At 40.6% G+C, this 14,682-nt stretch overlaps 1 protein-coding gene across 2 annotated transcripts in view; it reads right to left on the bottom strand.

Annotated features, from left to right (window-relative positions):
• WDR33 (WD repeat domain 33) overlaps positions 1-14,682 on the bottom strand; it is a 67,957-nt gene that overhangs the window by 6,798 nt on the left and 46,477 nt on the right. Inside the window, exons 8-19 of one of the 2 annotated variants that reach the window (XM_065675554.1) lie at positions 12,675-12,801; positions 11,949-12,103; positions 11,737-11,815; positions 11,231-11,341; positions 10,337-10,431; positions 10,103-10,111; positions 9,334-9,420; positions 8,949-9,088; positions 8,428-8,580; positions 7,018-8,055; positions 2,502-2,604; positions 1,769-2,231 (exon numbers count right to left, since the gene is read on the bottom strand). In XM_065675554.1, coding sequence (XP_065531626.1) covers positions 1,769-2,231; positions 2,502-2,604; positions 7,018-8,055; positions 8,428-8,580; positions 8,949-9,088; positions 9,334-9,420; positions 10,103-10,111; positions 10,337-10,431; positions 11,231-11,341; positions 11,737-11,815; positions 11,949-12,103; positions 12,675-12,801 — 2,560 coding nt within the window. Of the gene's footprint in view, positions 1-1,768; positions 2,232-2,501; positions 2,605-7,017; positions 8,056-8,427; positions 8,581-8,948; positions 9,089-9,333; positions 9,421-10,102; positions 10,112-10,336; positions 10,432-11,230; positions 11,342-11,736; positions 11,816-11,948; positions 12,104-12,674; positions 12,802-14,682 lie in introns of those variants that run through there. The other variant, XM_065675548.1, reaches the window with a different exon arrangement.

Genomic DNA, 14,682 nt, shown 5'->3' with positions numbered 1-14,682 from the left:
ATATCTATCATACCTATGCCTGACATAGCCACAGCTCCTAATATTGTGTTATGTATATTCTGTTTCATATAGGTCACATGTAAGCCCCTGCCTTGCATAGGGCTCAGTTTCTGTTTTGACTGCTCTTGGATCTTCTTCCTTGAGGCCTAGGACCTTAACATACAGAACTACAAACTCTGCAGATTAGCAGGCAGGAAGAGGCAGGTCTCTGCAGTAGAAGCATCATGTTAATGTGCATAGGTACAGTAAGAACAGGACAGGGATGAAAAGGACGGGAAATTAGAGAGAAACACACATACACACACTTCCCTGTCATGCTTCATCAAACCAGTTACAGTCTAAATTCCAAACCAAGTCAGCTAAATAAGGGGTTGGGACTCTTGAGTTCACCTCAGCATCTGCAGTAAATGGCACTTATTTTGCCTTCATTCAAAGAAATTCATTAAGTTTGCAAGCACAATAAGCCTTTTAGAGCCCTGTGCTGATTCCTTTTAAACCACACTGTACAAACACTTGCACTCTGACAAACAGACTCCTCTTAGTTGAGAAGTTAGATTTACGGGTCACAAGGTCCTTAGAATCTTCCTGAAACCTTTCTAAAAATCAGGATCACCATAAAATACCTTCCAGTCCCACAGCATTTCCAATGTAAGATTTGAAAATCTCTACTGAGCTTCTAAAAGTGTTGTCTGCTGCATCTTTTAGAGTTCTGTACTGCAGAGCATTCAGCTTGGATTCTCTCTACTTTTTAGAAATGGCTTTGTTACCTTTTCTTAGTTATTGTTCATTTCTTTTCATACTCTTCACACAAAAGGAAGGTACAGCTTTACAGAGCTAGGCAGAAAATAGCTAAAAGAAGAGCTGTGTAGATGCAAAGTAAAAGGAATGTAAGAAAATGATTAAAAAGGCAACTAAAACACACAAAGTTCACATTATGTGGAGACCACAAGATATTTGTACATGTTCTTATACATACAGAGTTGGTGGTCAGTGAGAGGCTTAGACCTTGGAGGCCGAATTTAACCCAGTTAAACTAGTATGAAAGTGGGGCCATTTCAATGACAGTTAATCTTGCTGACTTAGCATAATGCCTCCATATTTACGTTTGTAACTAGACACAAATTCATCCCTTAATTTATTTGGAAACTGTGAGCAATGATATGGGCATTGCTGTAAGTTGCGTATCTCAGAGTTCTTTGCTTGGCATTAAGAAATAAAGTCAGAAAGAGAAATAAAACCTCTACAAGCAAACCCATGAGAAAATAGTCTCAACAGTCCAGCAGATGCTGTAGCTCTGTCCCTTATATTTGATAGTAGGATCACTGTTCTGCTCCTTACAAGTATCTTACATCTCATTCTACAGTCCCTACAGTCATGCTGTAGTTTGTGACTGGAGACAAAGTCTCAAAATCCACTTCTAGTGTTCAAAAGTTTGCCACTTTAACCTCCAAGTTTCCTCTCAATTTTCATCAAAACGGTCTCAAATCTTCATCCTGTGTCACTGGATCTTCTCTAAAAATTTCCTGCCTTCTCTTTACTTACTGTTTAAAGACACGGAAGCTGCTGTGTACAATGACCATTTTTCTTCTATTACTGAATGATTTTTATGGACTCTATACTCAGGTATATTAGAGTTTTCATTTCCTTATTGGTTTCCAGTTTATAAATCTGAAACAGATAGACTCCTTAATGAAAAGGAAACCAGAAGAAAGAATTCCCTCCATTTACCCTTTAACCCCCTCACAAAAATGAGTAGATTAATTCTTACCTTTCATCTCGTCTTCCTCGGAAGCGTGCATCCTCAGGATCCCGTGGATATCTATCATCTGAAGGTCTGCGTCCTTCCCAAGCACCAGGAGGCCCACGGTTTGAACCCCCTCCTTCAAATTCCCTGTGATCAGGAGGAAAGGGAGGCCCAGGTCCACCTCGTCTCCATTTCTCATCTTGCAACGGTGGGCCTCCTCTCCCCTCAAATTCCCGTAATCGATGGCCAAATCTCTTATCTGGATGGAAGTCGTCACGGAAGTCATCTGGTCGATCAAAGTCATCATGGAAATCTGGGTGAGGTCCTCGTCTATCTGGCATGCCCCTGCTGTCTCTACCATCACCCCACTCCTGGCCACCTCGAAACAACCCTCTCTCAGGCCCATGGTCAGGACCACCACTGTTCTGGTCGTGCCTTCTATCTGAGAGAGGGCCCATGTGATGGTTTGGTGGACCACGGGAGTCACCTTGAGGGAAAAAATCATAGCAGATTTCTGTAATGGTTTCTAAAAAAGGCTTTAGGATGCTCTAGTTCGTACAGTTCTACAAAGTACATGCTATACATTTCACATTACGTCATTCTCTTCTGGCACAACGTTTCCTCTATGTTCCAGCCCAAGTCTACAGAAGCTTTCCTCTCTGTCATGGCCCTGTCCTGTGCTGTAGCTTTTTCTGTCTCAAGGCACTGCACTGGAACAGCCTCTTTAGTAGAATTGCTCACAGAAGAACAAACATACCTTTATTAAGACCAGGTCCTTGGTTGTGAGGGCCAAGGCGACCTTGTCCTCCCTGCTGCCCCAGTCCTGGTATCAGTGGTGGAGGACCTGGGTTCTGTCCATCCTGTGAGCATATAATAAGAAAAACCATGTGAATTGCCACGGGTAACTATTTTTGCTTTTAAGCATTTTCTAAGGGGGCAAAACAATTTTCTTTACATAAAGACTGCATCTGCACAGGTCTTACGAGAGAAACAGCTGCTTTTCTAAGGGTTTCAGCCTAATCTGTCAGACATTCACATCAGTAATGCTTTTCAGTCACTGTCTGAGGAACACATCATTTTATAGCAAACTCGGCTTTTTAGGGATTAGAATTTTACCCTTAACAACCAAAGATAATAAAGCTCATTCTAGCTAGAGCTAACATATTCTAACAGAGCATCTGTTAGAGCAGATAAGGAAACTCTTATCTATTTGATTGAAAAATATCAGGTACTGATTTAAATGCAGTTAAAGAGCTGCACATACCAAAGATTTCCTTTGGAAATGAAGAAAATAAATGCCAAAGAAAAAATAAAGATTTTTACAAATAATCCTTGTAAACTTTTCACAAGGAAATACATGAGTTTCATTTTAAACATGCTGGATCAAAACAACATCTAGGATCAAAAGCAAGTCCTAACACTTGGCTAAGCATCGAGACCCATTGTTAATGGGTTAGTAAGCAATGACAGGGCTAACGGCAGGCAGTGTAGAAGCTTTTCTCAAGCGGAAAGAGTGGAACAAGCAGACATTTGTGCAAGTAACATGATCCCAAGAGAAAAATTAAGTATGTGTGAGTATTTTGTTATTTTCTCTCTTGCGAATTTCAAAGGATAAAATAATAATCTTTAAATTCACTGTCACAAACCCATTAAAAAGATCTCTACAGGTACCACTTTTAGAATGGGCCCACTATGACAACACTGGCCAGGAAACAGTACGGTTGAGCTGTCCGATTCTGCCTTTAAATAGCAAAAGCCAGACAAAAAGTCATCATTTGGGCTTTGTACTCGACTGGAACTATGTAATTTACACTGTAGCAATGAGATCCAACAACAAAAACGTACCACTGTGCACAGGACAGACTTGTGACCTGCAAGATGCCTGCACAAAACCTTTTTATGTTGGCATCAGCAAAAAATAAAATCCCCCAAACCCATACCAGAAAACTCTGAACATGGACTATTTATTCCCCACACGTCTAACTTGAAAAGATTTATGCTTGGCCTTCATATTGGCTTCTAAAAATCCCTCCAGAATGCAGGTAGTTTGTAAATACTTAACCCCCTGCACTCCATCACTGTCATTGTACTTGCGATTACACTGCTTAATCTCTCCATGAATCAAAGTTTAGTAATTTTCATGCTCTTCATTTACTTTTTATAAACACTACCTTTTTCTTTCTCTTTACAGAGAAGCAGTAAGTTACTTCGTGTATTTTTCCCATCATATTTTGAAACATGGGTGTTCAATTAAACCCATATTCAACTGCAGTCGAGTGCACAACAAAAAGCACATAAATATATACTACAAACATCATAGTTTTGTAGTGTACTTGCATTGAGTAATATCATAAGGGCTTTGAAAAAAAAATCATAATAAAAGGCCTGTTCCAACACCTATTAAAAAGCCTCCAACACAACAACACAACCACCAAACCCACTTTCCTAATGACTGAATGTTGACTTGAGTCCAGAACAAATAAATCCCCTTGCTAGGTAAGATCCAGCTCTCACAATGCTCTGCCGTTCTTGACTAAAACCTTGCTGGAGTTCCAAGATTTCTCATTTAGCATACGCTTACAATAAGCTTTATTGAACTTTTTAAATTTACGCCACTGGTGTTTAACCAAAGCAGCAGTTTTTGACACTCGCTGAATGAGTTTCCTCAGTGTTTAGCAAAAACCTCTATTCCAAACAAAGCAACAAATCATGCTTTGACAAGACAGGAAGACAAAGCTATAGCACTGCATTTCCACAAGCCTTTCAGGTTCTGCGCAACTCATAAGCTGCTGCAGAATGCAACTGCTCCACATTACCAGCCTATCTGCCCTATATATGCAAATGGCACAGCTGGTTTATGATTGTACTGAAGGGGGAAAGAATCCTTTATATTCACCCTTAAGAAAAAATTGCATTTCTTCTGAAATCCTGCCCAAGCTCCTAAAGTTTGTGTCTGTGTGGACAAGAGACAAGGCCTGGAATATCTGGACCTCACTTAACCAGTGAATGACAAGACATTCTGCACATCTATCTAAAAGGAATGAGAAGATCAAAGCTAAAATAGCAATAGCAGAAGTGCTCCAAAGCACTACTGCTAACTCAGGAATATTCTATTTATCTATCTGCATTTTAGTATCAACAGGCCTATTTCCAGAACAAGACTTTAACAATCACATCTCAGACAATTTACTTCTCATAAACCACTCTCTACCCTGTTTCACATTTGCAGAAGGTAGTAGGTCTCATGTTCAGGAAGAGATGTATACCTTGCCCACACACTCTGCAGAAAACCTCTGCTTTCCCAAGTACAGCAGATGCAGGTCATAGTGGTATCTTATATGGAGATTAACTTTCACAAAGCCATATAAAGGTACAAGCCATTGATAAAGCAGATAGATATATTCATAGGCTTCTGCTACTGAAAAGGAAGGCAAGTGATTTGTACAAGTTTACAGAAGATAAATTTGAAATTCAGAACAAAAACCAAGCTAAAGCCTATTATTTAAAAAATCACAGATAGGGCCTTTTTAAATAGGAACTTCTCTTATATTCATATTACAAAGAAGCAAGCTGGAGCAAAAGCTGAGACGGTGAATTTTAAAATCTGCTCCTTTTTAAAAGACATTATCATACTAAAGCAGCACAAGGAAGGAAAAATGGTCAAAACCACCTTGCTTTGCCTTTTCTTAGTACCTGTAAAAGACCTCAAGATAGCAGCATTCATTGAAAATAAGCAGCCACCTATCAAAAGCTACTTACTGAATTCTGACCAGAGTGTTTTACAGCAGGGTCAGGTAAGGCCAGTCCCCATATATATGCAAACATACCCAAACATTAATCTACACACAAGCTTGGTAGTTATTCTCAGTGCAGAAAAGTTTGGCTCCCTAGGATAGCAATGGAAAACATTATGCTGATTTAAGTTAGACGGTTATGGAACCAGCTCTCATTTGAAATCTCAGCAACGGCATCACATTAACAGACTTGCGAACACAAGCAGTAATTCCCTCCACAAGGAAAAAAATAGTCAAATAAAACCACAATTTGCAGGCTAGTCCACTTCAACCAGAAATGGTTATCACTGAGTTAAAGCTCATTTCAGTATGTCATCACTCACTGTGATTGGTACCAGAGTACACACTAAGGACTACAGGCATACCTGCCTAACGCTTTAACTATAAACTACTGAGTGCAAGTCTGAAAGAGTGAAGAAAATCCCACTTTCATAAAATTGAATGAAAACACTCTCATTTTCCAAACATCCCCTTCAAAATTAATCTTGAAGCTGAAGACAGTTGAGAGAAATTTTAAGTACAGGATTAGTGCCTTACATACAGGAACTCAAAAGAGCTCTGCATTATCTGTGGTAGATCAGAAGACGGAAAAGCCTGTTATGAAGGATGCGGAAGAAGGCAGAGCAGGTTGTACCTAGTACTGAACCCGACTGAGTCAAAACCTGACTTGATTTCTGCAGAATTAATTGGCAAGTCTGTAAGCATCAATATCCAGTATTCCAGGTCGGCTACACACAAGTATATTGCCCAGCTGAGCTGGTGAATCCTCCTGGAGCTGAATGCCAAGGCAACACAGCATGGGAACACCAGACAAACCTGTTTGATACCTGTCCTCCCCCTTGTGCTTCCTGGCAAATGGTGCAGTAATGAATTCTTGGTGTACATCACCAATCTCTTAACTTGTGCTCCACAAAGTACAAAGGTAGGTAAAGTATTTCCATACCAAGGCAGGAAGCAGGGTGGATGTGGATATTGAAACTGTGTTCCTACGCACTCAGTCTGAACTGGTATATTCAACCAGACTCAAGCTGATTCCAGATGTGCCAGTATCTATGGTAAATTCTTCCCATGGTATGGATTATCTAACCCTGGGACAGCTGTGAGATGATAGTAACTTGCCTTGATTAATACATTAAAGTTTCAGTTTGCTTAGATACCACTCTTATGAGTGCTCACCTACTCCCCAGGAAACTCCCCATTAACAGTTCAGTGTCTTCAAATTAAAGCAACTAGAGTTACATATTTTCATGGCAGACTGATTTCAATGCCAGTGCTTCCAATAATCCCTTTTCTACAGTTACCTCTGCTGTTTCCAAGCTACATAACTCTTTTCAATATCATTCCAGTTTTCCTGAGGCCTCACTTTTGGCGAACATACCAAACCTTTAGCCTCTCAGCTCTTACTTTGCATTTCTACTGCGTGACATTATCATTCCTACATTCTTAACACTCTTGTTATACAGACCTTGTGATACATACCTGATTAAATGGGGGACGAGGCCCATCACCCAACAGAGGTGTTTTCTGCTGCTGGAAAGGCAGAGGGCCCTGGGAAGGGTGCGGCCCCCTTGAAGGGTTCGGTTGTCCCTGAGGTCCTTGCATGTTTCCTTGAGGCCCTACTAAAGAGCCTTGCGGAGGTCCCTGCTGGCCTTGTGGCCCACGCAATTCTTGTGGTGGTCCTAACATTGTACCTTGAGGCGGGGGTCCCTGGAGACCTCTCATCTCCTGGGGACCATGTCCTAGTAAACCACTTTGCATATGAGGACCTCTCATTTCTTGCGGATGACCCATCATCATCCCTTGTGGAGTAGGTCCCTGGTTATCTCTGGGTCCTGGTGGACCCTGCATCCCTCTTGGATTAAGTCCCATCAAAGGCCCTTGAGATATAGGGCCTTGCATCCCTTGAGATCCTGGAGCTCCTTGCATGCCATGAGGAAGAGGTCCTTGCATTCCACGGGGACCAGGTGGCCCTTGCATTCCTTGACCACTAGGAGGACCTTGAGGACCCAAGTGACCTTGTGGGCCAGGTGGACCCTGTGGTCCTAAATGAGTCTGAGACCCAGGTAGACCCTGTGGTCCCAAGTGGCCTTGTGGGCCAGCATTGCCCTGTGGGCCTGGAGGTCCCATTGGCCCATGAGGACCTGGATGTCTCTGCATTCCTTGATGTCCATGTAAATCCTGAGGCCGTGGCATTCCTTGTGGAGGCCCTTGTGGACCAGGAGGTCCCTGTGGTCCCATGAAACCTTGTGGACCTCCAGCTCCTTGGTGTAATGGAGGACCCTGAGGTCCCATTTGCCCTTGAGGTCCCGGAGGTCTGAACTGTCCTTGTGGACCAGGAGGTCCCATCTGAGGCATATTCATTTGCATCTGCTGAGGAAGAGGCTGCTGAAATCCTTGAGGCATCTGTGACATTGGGCCTTGCCCTGGAAAAGGCTGGGGTCCGTGAAGAGAGCCTCCTGGAGGTGGTGGCTGCACTTGTTCAGCTTGCTTCTGTGCAAGTCTCTCAATCTTCAATTGCTGCCCAAAGAAGAGATACTCAGATAATCAGCCAAGCACAGAAATGTATGTAACAACTAAACATCAGAAGCAATGCTCTCATTTCTCAGGAGTTTAAAAAGGTTTAGTGCTTTTCTCTCCATTTACAGCAGTACAACCGCAGAGATCCATACATTGGTATGAGTTAACTGAAATGTGGGAGCCTCGCTGAAGTTGTCATAGCATCATGCATTAAGTTCAATTAGATGCTTAGTTGGTTGGTTTGCGGGTTTTGGGGGGGCGGTTAAAACATGAAGACAAAAACAAGATGCTAATTTTAAGGCTGAGGTCCAAATATTTCACACAGACCACTCGCTCAAACAAATCTGCTAATATCTGTCTTTACATACATACCTCCAAGAGTTGCGGGTTTGTGTACTGAAGTGCTGCCATTTCCTGTTCAATCTCTGCCTGTGTCTTCTTTTTCTCCTCCAGCTTAATATCTTCCTTTCTATCATTCAATGGCTCAGGTGGGGGAGGCAGAGGAACTTTATTCTGCATCCATGCCTATAAAGAAGAGTAAACACAAGATGAATTCTGTGGAGCAACATGTATGTGATATACTGCTGCGTTAGGAAAGGATATGCTGGAATGCTGTGTAAGGTGGATATACAGAAGCTAAAAACAATACTGAATAAAAGTTCCATATCTTGTAACATACTATTTTCCAGGTACAGATACAAGATAGAGGGACTTAGACAAATACTTTATGCTTAAATAGTAATTAAGTTAACTACTGTGGTAAATTATTTTGCAGTGGGTTTTGATACCAAAGAGCTGATAGTGAAAATCCAAAGCAATTCAACAGCCACACACTTTCTGAAGTTGGAAAAGTAACAAGTTGTTCTTCTGGTCACTGTTTATCAGGTGCTTACCTGCTGAAACTGTGCTGGTATTGGTTTTGCATAGGGCACTTTTTTCTGTGGCACCTTCTTTTGGTCCTTTTGCATTACTTCCTCCATTCCCCAATCCAGTCCTGGGATTGTCATTTCAATGTCATTGGAATCATCTTTCCCTTTAACACCAGAGAGACAAACAGTCAGAGCAATGCAGGTTTACAGAGAAATACTGTTACTCTATAGCTTATTTAGCTAAAAAGACCAAGAGGTTTTTGACTCTTCCTCCTTTAGATGGGAAATGGGCACAATGCAGAACTTTAGGGAAAAAAAACCAAACATCTGTGCCATCAAAATACAGAAAAGAATCAAGTCACAGTGTTTGGACTGCTCAGGAAAATGCTTCCCCATGGCTACTACTTACCCATCTGCTCTTGCTCCATGGCTATTTTCAATTGTTCAGGTATTCCCATCCCAGGAATAACTGCTAGGCTGTTGGGTTCTAGATCATCTAGAGAAAAACAACATTTATACTTGGAACAGTTTCCTTTACGTTATTTTATCCCTTGAGATTCTCATGTGCTTTTACCATTGGTATCATCATGACATATTTCACAACTGGTGGGTCACTTTAATTCCATACCTGAATTATGGGATATTAAAAGAACTGCAAATTCAGATGTAAAAATACACTCTGAAAGGTGCATCTGAAACTGTATCCTTTCAGGAAAGCTACACATATGGTACCATACATAGTACTATGTATTTCCTCAGAAAAGGAAATACTAACCCATACCCATTCTTGTTGTAACAAATCTATATACTTTAAAACTTAAATTGTATTAAAGTGCTGCATTTCAATTAATATTCCTAAGCACAAAAGAGCACATCATCCAAAATCTGAAGAAGCAGATGCAACCCCAGAGATGAAATGGTTGCTCAAGCATGCCATAGAGCAAATGACCATTATCTTAACAATTTTAGGCCCTGAACAGCCTAAAATTCCCAAGATAAAACCTTAAGAAAGTGCTAAGATTTTAGTCAATTTCAATAATTTGAAAGATTTTCCTGCTGTAGTTCAGGACAGTGGAAGTCTTGAAGTCACATGAAGGTTTCAAGAAGAAAAGGGTACTGTAGATACTGCCCGAGAGCGAGCCAAACCTCATTCCTGTGATTCACAGAGCAGGTCTTACCTCCTGGAGCTGCAGAAACAAATGAAAACTCACTGTTGGAATGGTGATCACTGATAACAGGGAGAGTAAAATCATGGTTGTCTTAATGAAAAAGTATCTTTGCCTAGGTAGTCACCAATGCTATAATACTATTTCATCACCTTACCCAGAGGCTGCACTCTAGTGCCAGCTAACAACCAAGGCTTGTTCCTGATCCTAACCCTCTTCCTTCCATATTAAGTGAAATTGCCTTACCATATTCCACGCCATCCTCTGACATCCCAGGCAGCAGATTCAAGTTGTAACGATCTCGCATCTTATCTCCAGGCCGATTTCTAGTCCAGAACTTGCTATCAAAAGGAAGTTATATGATCTCAAATAAGGGTCTGACTAATGTAATTAGTTCTTTAACTTTTATAGCATGCTACCTTGATTATATAAGGATTCAACTCTTACTAGATCAAGTTCAGTGCTGGATCTGAACATTAGGTGTGAGGTTCAAAGCAAAAATAAAACCCCAACAATTATCATACTCAATTATACAGTTACATTTCAGAAGATACTTTAAAATATAAGGAGTATAATGATAAGGCATCAGCATCAGACCCTGAACAGACAGATCTATTTCTAGTCCGTTCAAAAAAGTTCTCACTCAATTCAAATACATGCTTACACACAGCTAAGCTTGTCAATACACACATCCACATGGAAAAATTTACTCCACTTATAGAACACTCCATGTTTACAGCATGTCCAATCTAAAAATGCACGTAGTTTGTGCCTCCAAACATGCTTGCAATGTGAAAAGACAGACATGACCAGCAGATGATCTGCAGGAACAAAAATGCTGTGGAGGTAAGACTATTTCTTCAGCAAGAAACTACACCTCTTTCTTAAGAATTTCTTCAGGAGATTTCAAAGCTCTCATAAACCCCAAATCCTAGTATTTTTAAGGCTTCCTTAGATGAAAGAAAGACGTTAGATACTCCTTTTAGCGTAAAGGGTCAGTGCCTTCCCATTTAGGTAAGTTTGTGTCTCTGCTTTGCACAATGATTGTGTATCAGAATCATCCCAATCTATTCTTTGTTCACTGATGCCATGCACCTTTCTAGTGTACATATATTCCCTTAGATCTTTTCTTGAGAATACCTGGTGTGATCATTTGAGCCCGAACAGAGAATGTGTCCAAGGGGATGCCACGCCAGACTCCAGATCATTCCCTCATGGGCCATTTCCATTCCACCAACCTCCTTCTCAACCCTGAAGCGTATTAATAAACAAATCAGTCATGACACTGGTGAATATCTGCCACAATGCAAACCTTTTGCTATTCAGTTGTTCCTCTGTCTGATATTTTGCTAAAAATAAGCCTCTGTTATTTTTCTATTGGGTGAACTGAACGTTCTCGGTTGTTCTCAATAAGGACTTCAGTAACAAAGGGATTTTAACTGTACATTTAGAAACAAAAATAATTATAACATCTCAGAACAAGCTCTAAGAAACCAGGATTTTGAACCATTCATCACCCTCTCTCAAAAAGCTATTTTCAGTGCAAGCAACTGTGTCCTTTAAAAACACATCTGCACAGGAAAACTTCATCAGTGAAGCACATCTGACCAATACCTATCTAACATGCTGATGAAAATGACACATACCCAACATGCCAGAATAACAAAGAACCATCAGATCCTCCACTGGCGAACAGCCCTTCATGAACAGGATGCCAGGCCACAGCTGAAGCACAAAGTAAACCACAATCAGACAGTACAACACAAGATTTCTAATGAATGGAAATCAGGATCTCAAAAACTTTAATTTTTAATCCAAACTTATTAATAAAAATCCACAGAATATAACAAATTCTGACCTGTGGCCTCCTTTTTATGACCTCTGAAGACCTGAAGTTCTTCTTTCAGATTACGAATATCAAAGAGCTTACAGAGATGATCACGAGAAGCTGTTAGCAGCCAGTTGCCATTCAGATTCAGTTTCACCTCCATCACTGTGTTTTTATGAGCATGCCTGCAAGCAGAGATAGACTGTTTGTCCTGATACTGATTTCTCAGACACACTAAAACCCTGATAATTTACCAGTCTCAAATGTTCTGATCAATAATAAAGTAGTTCAGGCTACTAAACCAGAATACTGTGGCTTTCTGTGCAAAGGCCCTGTGCCTCAATCCTGTTCTTGGATACTTCAGAGCAACTGGTAGTGCCCATAGAGACTGTGTTCAGTTACTGTGCATGTTTCCCATGCAGCGTAAGAAACTTTTATCAGCCAGATGAAACATCTCATTTGTGTTTCCGTATGTCAGGTTTGGTTTCCAAATGAGAACTGTGTTAACAGGAAGTCTACAGAGAAGGACAAAGGAAATCTAAGTTCATATTCCATATTAAAGTCACAATTTTCCAAGTGTAGACTTGTCTTCATCTAACCTCTAGATTTTCCAGCAGAGCTAAAGCATGAGCTTCATATTTGAAGCAATCTGGTATGGCTGAAAAGATGCAAGACAAAAAGCCAAGAAAGGAATGAAAAAGCTTTATGAAATTAGCTTGTATTTCAGCAAATCAAGATCTGTGGGCAAGAACTTACAGTGTGGCAAGGCTCTGGCCAGTCTTTGGATCCCAGAACTTAATGGGCTGTTGGCTATCTTTACTTCCTGATACAACTAATCCTTTTGTAGGATGCCAGTCAACACATTTCACATCTGCTCCATGTCCTGTTAAAGAGATAAAAATTGTTCGAGATTTCAGATGCTGAAAAATGAAAGGGTACATGCTTTATAACTGTGATGTAAAACTGAATGAAGACCAACACAGAGCACAGGTCACAAAACCAAAGCAAACTAAATAAAATCTCCTTTGATTTAGGTGCCTTTCTTCCCACTAATCACTGGGACCAACTTCTCCTTGGATTACACCCTCAAACAAAGCTCACCTCAACAACATCAAAAGTCTCTGAGAAGTTTCTGCTCACACTGGTACTTTTCTTTAGGCTTTGGTCCTGTATTATTATAAAGTGTTTTAAACATAACCCTGACAAAAAGTTTGTATGGAAGCGGAAAGGGAAAGAACCACTGTGACACTTCCCTATCTGTGAAACATTGCAGAAATCAAAAGCAAACACGTGTTTATTCCTGTCCTATCAGTACACTTTTGATGCCCTGTCAGGAAACAAAGAAATGACATTATGGATCTGAAAACTAAATTAGCGTATGATGAAAACATATCTTATGAAATATAACCTCTTATCAGATCAGAGGGATTGAGGTTTTTCTAATGCTCAAGAGTTAAGGATCACCCTAGTGATGTCATTTCACTTTAAACAGACTGACCTTGACAGAGAATCACTGCTGCTCAGATGACAAAAGATCTGCAAGAAGAAATGCCTGTTCTGAGCTGAACTACAGGGATTTAGAGAAGAAATAACAAGCAGTAATTTCTTTCTCTGATCTCTCTCCATGCCAGCCCACTTTAAGGGAAAGACAACAATTAATACCAGGAAATGAGGCATCACGCAGGAACTAAAGAAAAAAGCAAGATGGGAAAGGAAGGGCTATCTGCAACATAAAGGCACTGAAGTTATAAAATGGTATGAAAAAATGGTAGCATGTTCCTTGAAAGACAAAGGTTTCCCATCAAAGTAAAACAACTCCCACAAGTACTGCTTTGCTACATGGTGAAACACAACTTCAAGCAGCACAAGCTGTCGTAATATATGCCTCAATCCAACACTACATTAAAAATTAATATCAACTGAAACTTTCCAGAAGGCACAGAAACATTTAATTGTAATAAGCAATATTTTATCTTAAAATAAAAGCAAGATGTTAACACAGAGAGCACTCTCCATCAAATGAGTGCGACTTTCCTTTCTCTGGAGAAAGGACAGACAGGGAAGAGATTCGACCCAAGAATACATTAATACAGCTTTGGTAAGTATACCGGTAACAACTTTAAGGACTGACTGACAATATGGAGGAAGGAACACAACTCTTTTCCCCCAGCCATAGAAGGCAGAATTGCCCTTGGAATATATGCGGTCTCAGGGAAGAACAGGATCCTCAAACTGCAAAGACTATAGGTGTGCTCACAAGTGACCGCTCTGGTGGTCTGTCCTATCAATAGAGGAGCACTTGGAGATGCACCATTTCCCTTCTCTCTGGCTCTTCTGATGTGAAAAGGAATGAAAGGTACTCTCTGTCTGGATTTGCTCTAAATCCCTCTTGTTCAACTAAAACATGAAGCTGACTGCTAAGCAAACCTTGCTTCCAAGTGTTTACTTGGGAAGAACAATTCAGCCTGCAGTAAGAGAGCGCTTTTCCTTCATAGTCAAAGGCAATTCACACTTGCAGATTTTCAGCTGATGGTATTGTGTAGGCACTTCCTGTCCTGCAGTCCCAAGGGAAAGTCAGGGGATTTTAATTCAAGGGCAAGAACAGGCCCTTATACAGAAACATTCTGTTACAGTTAATAACAAGTTGAACCCTGTGAAAATGTGTTCACTAGAATGCCTGAGTACTATCATAAATACAAAAAAACAAACCCCAGCAAAACCATACGAAGACCCCTACCCACATGGGTTGGAATTACATTTGCCT

The sequence above is a fragment of the Lathamus discolor genome, chromosome 3 (genome assembly GCF_037157495.1).
Source record: "Lathamus discolor isolate bLatDis1 chromosome 3, bLatDis1.hap1, whole genome shotgun sequence".
Classification (NCBI taxonomy): Eukaryota; Metazoa; Chordata; class Aves; order Psittaciformes; family Psittacidae; genus Lathamus; species Lathamus discolor.
This window is presented reverse-complemented; position numbering and strand designations above follow the sequence as displayed.